General features: G+C 58.0%; 1 protein-coding gene across 1 annotated transcript in view; it reads right to left on the minus strand.

Annotated features, from left to right (window-relative positions):
• Positions 1-8,644, minus strand: part of SLC25A29 (solute carrier family 25 (mitochondrial carnitine/acylcarnitine carrier), member 29) — a 12,001-nt gene that overhangs the window by 2,017 nt on the left and 1,340 nt on the right. Inside the window, exons 2-7 of the mRNA XM_006766631.2 lie at positions 8,093-8,242; positions 5,893-5,994; positions 4,307-4,360; positions 3,655-3,698; positions 357-440; positions 2-82 (exon numbers count right to left, since the gene is read on the minus strand). Of these exons, the coding sequence (XP_006766694.2) occupies positions 2-82; positions 357-440; positions 3,655-3,698; positions 4,307-4,360; positions 5,893-5,994; positions 8,093-8,242 (515 nt within the window). The remainder of the gene's footprint in view (position 1; positions 83-356; positions 441-3,654; positions 3,699-4,306; positions 4,361-5,892; positions 5,995-8,092; positions 8,243-8,644) is intronic.

Below are 8,644 nucleotides of genomic sequence, written 5' to 3' on the forward strand. Positions count from 1 at the left end.
TGCCCTGCACGCCGAACACCAGCGCGTTGATGAAGGTGAGCCCCATGAGCGGTGAGCCCAGGCCCTTATACAGGCCCAGCACCTGCGGGGCAGAGGGGCGTCAGGTGCCCACCCCCTACCTGGGGCCTGGGCAGCCCAGCCTACCTCCCCTGGGAATCTGCACTGCAGGTGGGGCAGCCCTAGCCCACCCCATGTTTCCTAAGGATCAAACAGCCTTATTAGAGCCAGAGCCCCGAACCTGAGCGTCCTGGGCATTCACACCATCCCATTTCCAAAGTCCCGATTCCCCCAACAGGTTCCCGGCTCTTCCCCGCCCCCGCCCCCCCCCCCAATGCCCCCGGCCCCCAGCTACTCACGCTCTCCTGCTTGATGATGGACTGGAAGCAGTGCAGGGTGCCTCGGTACTGGGGCTTCTCCAGGCTCTGGACCTGAAGCCTCACCTGGAAGGAGGGCCCGGTGAGCGGTGGGCAAGCCAGGGACAGAGCGCCCAGCTCCACGGCACCCACGACCAGGGCAGAGGTCAGACCCACAGGGCAGGGGGCTGCGCAGCTAGCTCTCTGTGGCTTTTGGAAGGTGGGATGAGGCCAGGTGTCCGAGCCTCTTCAGGGAGGGGTATCAGTGAGCAATCAGCCAGAGACAGCCAGCTGCACTGGACGACACCCAGAGGGGCAGGGGCCCCCCCGACCTGAGACGGGTAGAGGCTAAGTGTGAACAAAACCAACTCGTCTCTGTGACCTCACTGTCCTTAGCAAGGAGGGCAAAGCCTGCTAGGTGGGGATGATGACCCGTGTTCCTTAAAGTGTAGCCATGGGGGACAGCATGACAACCGAGATAAAGATCAAATTGGTGGTAGTGTCAATGATACGCTTCTGACCCCTGGGTCTGGGGTGAAACGCGGCCCAGGGACACGTATCTTACAATATCTAGAATGGAGAGCTTTAAGGTTTGGGGAGTCAGGAGCTCCTTTAGGACGAATGGCCCCGCCCTGGAAAAGTGGTCATTCTCACACAGGCCCAGGAAGACATCTGATCCCGGGGGCGGGGGGGAATGACTTTTCTCAACCAGCCCCACCCAGGCCCCCAACCCAGGACCTGTGCTATGCCCTAGTGCCCCTCCTGCCCCTGCTAGGCCCACAGGGAACTTGGGGGTCAGGCCCAAGGTCTGGTTCAGGGAGGACAGAAATGTGGGGTTCACCTGGTCTCTGGGTGAGGCTTTGGCTCCCTTATAACAGAGTTACATTTTTGCTCAGGGTGGAGCCAGCTCCAGCTCAGGAAGGAAAGGCGGTTAGAGCAACACAAAATTTCAACATCGCATGCGGGCCTATCCCCTGCCCTGGGAAGCCATGCCCTGGCAAAGGTGTCCCCGGTTACTGTCATGTCCCTGGAGTCTAAGGACAGAAACCCACCCTCATGTGAGGGCAGTGTGGCCGAAGACGGTGGCTGTGGTTCTAGGCTCCACAGAGGGAAACCAAATTTCAGTCTCCAGGGTCTGGAGGAATAAACTGGGAACGTCCCTGCTGTGAGGCAGTGTGACTGACACAGAACACAGGCGTCCCCTCGCCCCTCTGGAGCCATGGGGCGGGGACTGTGGTCTTTTTCCTTTTAGTTTATATGTCTCTATTACGGTTAAATTTTTTTACAACTTGAATTACTTTTGTAACGGAAAGCCAACCAAAAAAATGTGTGTGTACCTGATGACTAGACACAGAAACGTCGCCTGCCCCGGGGAAGGCCACGCAGGGGGTGGAGGGCAGGTTGGTCTGCTGGAGGAAGTCATTTGCTTTTCTACATTTCCCAATTTTCTTGTAAGAAGAGTGTTTAACTTTTATAATGGAAAACAGCCAGTAAAAAAATGAAGCCATTATAACATTAAATTAAACCACAAGAGCACTCCACGCCCAGCACCATCTGAGCCCTGGGCGGGACAATACGGTCACGGAAGGTGACGACTGAGACAGGTTTCTCCCCTTTATAAAAAAACTCAGATTTTAAAGACAGTTTGCCCAGATGTGATGCTGGTGGGGGGAAAAAAAGTCACAGATTTGCTCCCTCTAGGTGCCCGGTAAGGGGGTTTCAGAGAGCATTAACCCAGGAGGTGGAGAAGCTCCTGCACCCCACTTGCTGCAGGGGGTGCTTGTCCGGCTCAGGAGCCAGAGGGGGCAGGGATGCCAGGACCAGGGCTCTGGCCTGAGGGACCCAATGGGAGCCTGCAGGCCTGGCCAGGCCTGGGCTGAGTCACAGCTCAGAGCCACTTCTTGGCTGGACGCAGCTTCAAGAGGCCTTTACAACACGTGACCACAAGATATAAACACAGCACAGCGTGGACACTGCCAGGCTGGCCTGGGCTGCCTGGCTGTGGACAGGCTTCACAGGCGGTCAGCTGAGCAGAGCCTGGGCAGCCGTGTGGACACACGCCACCAGGGCCTCGCTCTCCGTGGCCCTCAGGGAACTCAAGGGCCGCGGTGTGGCCAGAAAGCCTGGCCCTTCGGCCTCCTCCCCGGACCCGCCCGCAGCGCGATGGGAGGAAATCTGTGCTCTTCGGGACTGGCCTCTCCCCACATCATCTACACCGTGCGCCGGTCTCCACTGGGGCCCCAGGAATCTTGCCCAACCCCTCACTGTGCAGACGGGCCCACGGCACTGCGCCGACCAGCGGGAGGGAGACCTGGCCCTGCACCAGGCCCAGGGACAGACCTTTCCCAGGAGCCAGTGCATTCGGCGGGGCCCCAACATCTCTGCTGCAGGACACCCAGCCCCCAGCTCGCAGGTCCTTTTCCTGGCAGAGGAACACCTGGGTCCGGAAACAAGGAGACCGGAAGCCCGCCTCAAACCAGCGAAGGGGAAGTGCTTGCCTGAGCTCTGCCCTCCCCCCGTGGGCAGTGTTCACAGGGGACAGGTCTGCCCTGTGCCCGGCGTGTACAACAGCCACCCTGGCTCCCGGGTGAGCAGATAAGGTAGGGCCTTGACTTGGCTAGTTCAAGGGCGTGAAACCCCAACCACATGGAAAATCTGAGCTGGAACCTCTGGAGGGAGGACGTGGATTTGCTTGGTTTCTGCTCTGAGGCGTCGGAGAACCTGGAACTCGGGTTTCTCGGGGAGCAGGGCTTGCTGCGTGCCACCCGCCAGCACCGCGCAGGTGTGCACCTGCCCTGGGAAACGCTCACCAATGTCTTGACAATGACAGTCACCTTCCTGGGGAATCCTGACGAGTTTGGGTTTTTTTGTATTTCCGTATTTTCTCCCTGAGCTTTTCTTTCCTTTAGGAAGCCGTCTGGAGTTGTTTTGCAAGAACAGTTGGGATCCCTGCTCTCGGCGAGGGGAAACCGCCCCCCTCCCCCCACAGACGGACCTGGACGGGCCGCCCCCGCTGGGAGACCAGGAGGCCCGGCCCACTCGGCTCAGTGGGTAAGTGGTCGCCCATCTGGCGTCACAGAGACCCACACTCCACGTTACTCTAGAACAGTGGTTCTCAACCTTGGCTGCGCATTAGAATCACCTGGGAATGTTTTTAAAATCCTGATTTCTGGGCCTCGTCCTCCAGAAATTCTGTTTCTTTGTTATGGGGTGGGGCCCCAGCCACCAAGACCCTGCAGGCTTCTGTCCTCTGTATGGGCCTCCACCGGGCCTGACACTAAGACCACGACACGTGACTCACCTTGACCGTGTCAAATGGGTGTCCCACCAGCACGCCTGCCACACCTGGAAGAAGAAAGGGGGACTTGAGACCCAGATATCTCAGACACCCGCAGTGGGGGGTGGAGCTATGGGAGGCCGTTACTTGCTGTGCGCCAGGCTCCTCCGGGAGCCCCTTAATCCTCATGGCTGGAGGATGAGGGAGCATGTGAGGGTGACATCCCCAAGGTCACGCCAGGATCTGTCCAACTCAAAGCTGGTGTCTCCCCCTCACCCTGCTGCTCACGCAGCTGAAACAGAAGATGTCCCCTGGGGGCTGCATGGTCCCCCTGCTCCAAACACCCCTGGCATTGGCAGGGGACTCCAGAAACTTTGGATGTGGACCCTCACTCAGAATTGGGTTTCTCCTCTGTCACCAGCTGGCCGAGCTCACAAAGGGCTCAGTGTCTGAGCCTCATCTCCGAGTCAGTCCCGGTGTGAGCACCGACTTCCCCCAGGGGGTTCCCGGGAAACACCCACCCAGGACCTGGGGCATGGCTAGTGCCGGCTGACCACTCCCTTCCCGAGTGGGAGTCGCCTGATACCCAGGGAACAGTTTGTGACTGTGATCGTGCCTGGTGGCGTGTCGGCCCCGGCCCTGCCAAAAGCCAGCCCCCTCGGGGACAAAGGCTCACTGACACTTCTGAGTCCTGAATGCTGTGCAGATTGCAGACGCCTTGTTACCCCACCTCATGGCGGAAATGCTGAGGTTCAATGAGACTGAGTAACTGCCGCGCTTTCCTCCCTAGAATTTTTTTAAAATGTTTTTATTGGTTTCAGAAAAAGAGGAAGGGAGAGAGAGAAAGAGACATCGATGTGAGAAAGAAACAGCGATCAGTTGGTTGCCTACCATACACACACCGAGAGGGGGATGAGCCTGCAACCCGGGCATGTGCCCAGGCCAAGAATCGAACCTTGGTGCAGGGGACGATGTTCAACCCAGTGAGCCACACCAGCCAGGGCTTCTCCCTAGAATTTTATGCGTGTACATCCTAGAGTCCTTTTACTGCCAGGAGTGTTTACGTATAATTAAAACAGCTAACATGTTGCGTTTTTGCCTGCTGGTTAGTATTCTTAGTTTTGTACCTATACTAGTTCTCTCTCTTAATACCTATACAGAAAGGACTATTCGCCCATTTGATGGATGAGGAAACTAAGGCATGTAACATGTCCACGCCACACAGCTAGAAATGGCGAAGCTGGGCCCGGCTGGTGTGGCTCAGTGGTTGAATGTCGACCAATGAACCAGGAAGTCACGGCTCGATTCCTAGTCAGGGCACATGCCTGGTGTTGCAGGCTCAGTCCCCAGTAGGGGTTGTGCAGAAGGCAGCCGATCAATGATTCTCTCTCATCACTGATGTTTCAATTTTTCTCCCTTTCCCTTCCTCCCTGAAATCAATAAAAAATATATAAATTAGAAATGGTGGAGCCAAGACTCAAACCCTATAACCCACTGGGAAATGCCCCCAGGAATCCAGCTCTTCTGCAAAAGCCTTTTTTTTTTAAGGCCGCCAGGGAATGGTTCTGTGTCTGCTGAAGTTCTGGGGCGAGGGGCGAAGGGGGCGGCGTCCCAGAAGTCCTCTGGCTTCCAGGCTTTTTCTGTGTCAATAATTGATTTATTCAGACAGGAAGGCTGAGATCTTATCGTGGACTTCAGGAATGTCACTGGGGATGCCAAGGGCGTGTGCCTTTCGTCTTCAAAACAACCCTGCCTGGCACTGCACCAGCCCTGTCACTCTGCAGATTCACCTTTTTGTGATCAGAGAAAATTTCCACTTTCATTTACTCATCACAGTCGCCATCGCCAGGCCTTTCCTCCTGCTGGAGCCCTGACACTCACAGGTGGCCGAGGAGACCTGGCTTCCACAGCTGTGTTTTTGGTCCTGAGACACACTTAGCTTCTGTAGTGTGAGAGCAGCCTTTTTTCTTTTTTTCCATTTCATGTTTTGAATTTGAAAATCCTAGATCTAGAGCCTCTTCTTGGGCTGTAGCTGGATTCGGGGGTTTGGACACCTAACACTTGCCCGTGGCGTGCTGTTTGGCCTTCCTTCTGCCTGCGGCTGGGCCCCCCAGCCCACCAGGCTCCTGATGGCCAGGCCCAGCCTCGGGCTCCCAGGGCTGCAGGTGCTGGGAGCGCTGGAGGTTCCCTCCCTGTGGGAGAGGTCCTGCCTCCGGCTCCGGACTTGTCTCAGCCTCTGGGATGGGAGGGGCAGACCCTCACCCACCGGCCTCTGCTGGCAGGTCCCAGGCAGCGTCTCCGAGGGCAGACACCTGCATTCCCACTCGCTCCCTTGACTGGTCTCAGCGCCCTCGCCCAGAACATCTGCAGGCACAGAGTGGGCCGCAGGGCCTGCCTGCGTCAGGGCCTCAGGCCCCCAAAGCCTCATCCTGTTAACCTCACAGCCACCTGAGAGCCAGGAGGCCTCGTCAGGCCATCTCCCTGAGAGGACCCTGTCTCCCAACTCCAAAGCCAGTGCCCCCTGCCCTACAGAAGCTGGACTCGCAGGGACACCTCCCACCCCATGACCGTCCAGAGAGGTGGAGGGAGCCACCATCCTAAAGGCACCTGGCAGCAGGGGTGGTGGGAGGGGTACCTGTCCTCCCACAGGGCGTCCCCCTATCCACGTTGAACTTCTCTCTGCACTTCCTCCTATCCATGCCTCCGGCAGGGAGACCCCCAACCAGAGCCCAGGGTCTAAGCAGGCAGAAGACCTGAGGCTGGCCCCCTGGCTGGAGAGCAGGCCGGCATACTGAGCCTTCCAGGGCCCCGAGGTTGCTGTCAATCACGGTCCTGCCTGGCCTCTCCCACCCTCAGACCAACAACCTGGTGGGCTCTGTCCCCCCGACTGGGGAGTCAGAATCCAGGGACCCCGGCCACTGAGGAGAAGCTCCGACCTCACCTGCCCTGAGCCTCTAGGCCTTGAGGAGCCAGACAGAGACCTCTGGGGGGGCCAGGATCTGAGAGGGCGGTGTCACCTGCACATGGTTCCTGCAGCCGCCCTGCAAGGGCCATGCCATGCCAGGGGCCACGGTGGCCCTGGCACACAACCAGGTCACTGTTGCATGGGTTAAAGGGGAGAGGACTGCCCTTGCCTGCTCTGTGGTAGGAGCGGGCAGTATGATTTTGTACGCGTCCCTCCACTTCTCATACTGACCCTTTGCACCCCTCCCGGCAGCTCCTTCCACCCTCGTCCTCCTGGGAGGCTCAGGCCTCGGCTCACACAGCAGGGAGGTAGGTGGGCACCACCCACCCTGTGCTTGCATGGGGACCCCAGTGGACAGTGGGGGGCTGCTGGTGAAGCGCCTACAGCTCAGCAGGCCGCTGGCCCCCGGGGCCTGGTGAGGACGGGCCTAAAGGCATTCCAGGAAGAGGCGCCGCCTGAGCCAGAGCCCAGAGTGACTGGGCGTCTCTAAGCAGGCCTGGGACAAGGATTCCTACCCCGAACCCCAAACTCCCAGGACACCTGCAGGAAAACAGAAGGAATCCTGCCCCTCTGGGGAGAGAACCCATGTTCCCCAAGAAGTTGGAAAGGGGCATTGGCCCTGGGACAGCCCCCCCTCTGGAGCCACCTGGGACTGCACACCCACCAGGGCCTCTAGGGAAGGCAGGCTTGGACCCAGTGTCAAGGCCCAGCTCCAGAGGCTTCTTGAAAACTCTGGGGTTTCTACCCGCTTTTGAGGCTCTAGTCTGTGGTTTCCTGAGGCCTGACTGGGTAACAGTCTGGTAAATTCTTAAATCCCTTCCCACACACCACACTCCCTTCACCAGCCTTCTCTCTTAAGGCACGCCTCCTCCTCCGGGGCGCCCATCACTGGCAGGTGCTGGAGGGGAGAAGCCGGAGGTCAGAGCTGGACTGGGCCCGGGACACCCAGCCAGCACTCTCTCTGCCCAGGAGGCAGGGCCTGCCAACTCATCGCCAAATTCCCATGGCGAAACCTGGCTCCCAGTTAATACCTGTTGAGTAAATTAACTCTCCTCCAAGTAAAAGCAGAGAAGCTAAAAGCCAAACAGGCAGGGCCACAGCAGACCCGGGACTGCACACCCACCAGGGCCTCCAGGGAACGCAGGCTGGGACCCGGCGTAAAGGCCCGGCCTCGGGGAAGGTGTCCCACGCGGGGAGACACGTCCACGTAAGCCCAAGAGCTAGCCACAGGGCGTCAGGCCACTCTGCCACTCGGGTGGAGTCCGCCCCCCAGCAGCCCACTGACGGAGGCAGGAAGGGGGCAGCGTGCCAAAGGTGACCCGGGCCTGGGGTCCAGCGGGCGCCTGGCAGTGCTCACAGGCCGGCCCGCGGGTGGGTGATCGGTGCCCCAGCTCTGCCCAGAAGGCTGCAGAAGATGGAGCCAGCCCCAAACTTCTCGAGGCCCCAGGGAGCGGACCCGCTCCAGATGGGATGGAGCTGAGGGACGAGGATTCCTACCCCGAACCCCAAACTCCCAGAACACCTGCAGGACACCAGGGGCCTTGGGCGAGGAGGGCGCAGGGGGCGGCGAGGCATCTTCCTGGCGGCCCCCCGTCTCCGCCAAATCAGAGCTGCCGCGGGGCCCCAGAGCTCCTGCCCCGAACGCGCCTGGAAGGATTTAAAAACAGCAGCTCCCGGGCCTGGTGTCAATTCACGCCCACGAGAGCCCCGTGGGATGAGAGCTTTCTTATCCCCGTTTTGCAGATGAGAAATAAATTATTCTGTATATAGTGTCTCACTTTTCAATATCAAAAGTGTTTTGAACTATTCAGTACCCAAGCATTTTCCTAGAAATATGAATTAAGCTCCTCACCTTGTTCTTGGAAAACATGTATTTATTTTTCTGATAACAGTAATGATAATTATAGTATTTCACAGTTATATAGAACCATTTAGCTGGAGAATTTACAAGAGCTTTGAGTATATATTATAGAGTGTTTTTTGTCTATATCTAAGTGGGAGTATTGGAAGTAGTGTTTTTAACATTTAAATGTTATTATTTAAATTCCA

Source organism: Myotis davidii, unplaced genomic scaffold, assembly GCF_000327345.1.
Source record: "Myotis davidii unplaced genomic scaffold, ASM32734v1 scaffold60, whole genome shotgun sequence".
NCBI classification, from domain to species: domain Eukaryota; kingdom Metazoa; phylum Chordata; class Mammalia; order Chiroptera; family Vespertilionidae; genus Myotis; species Myotis davidii.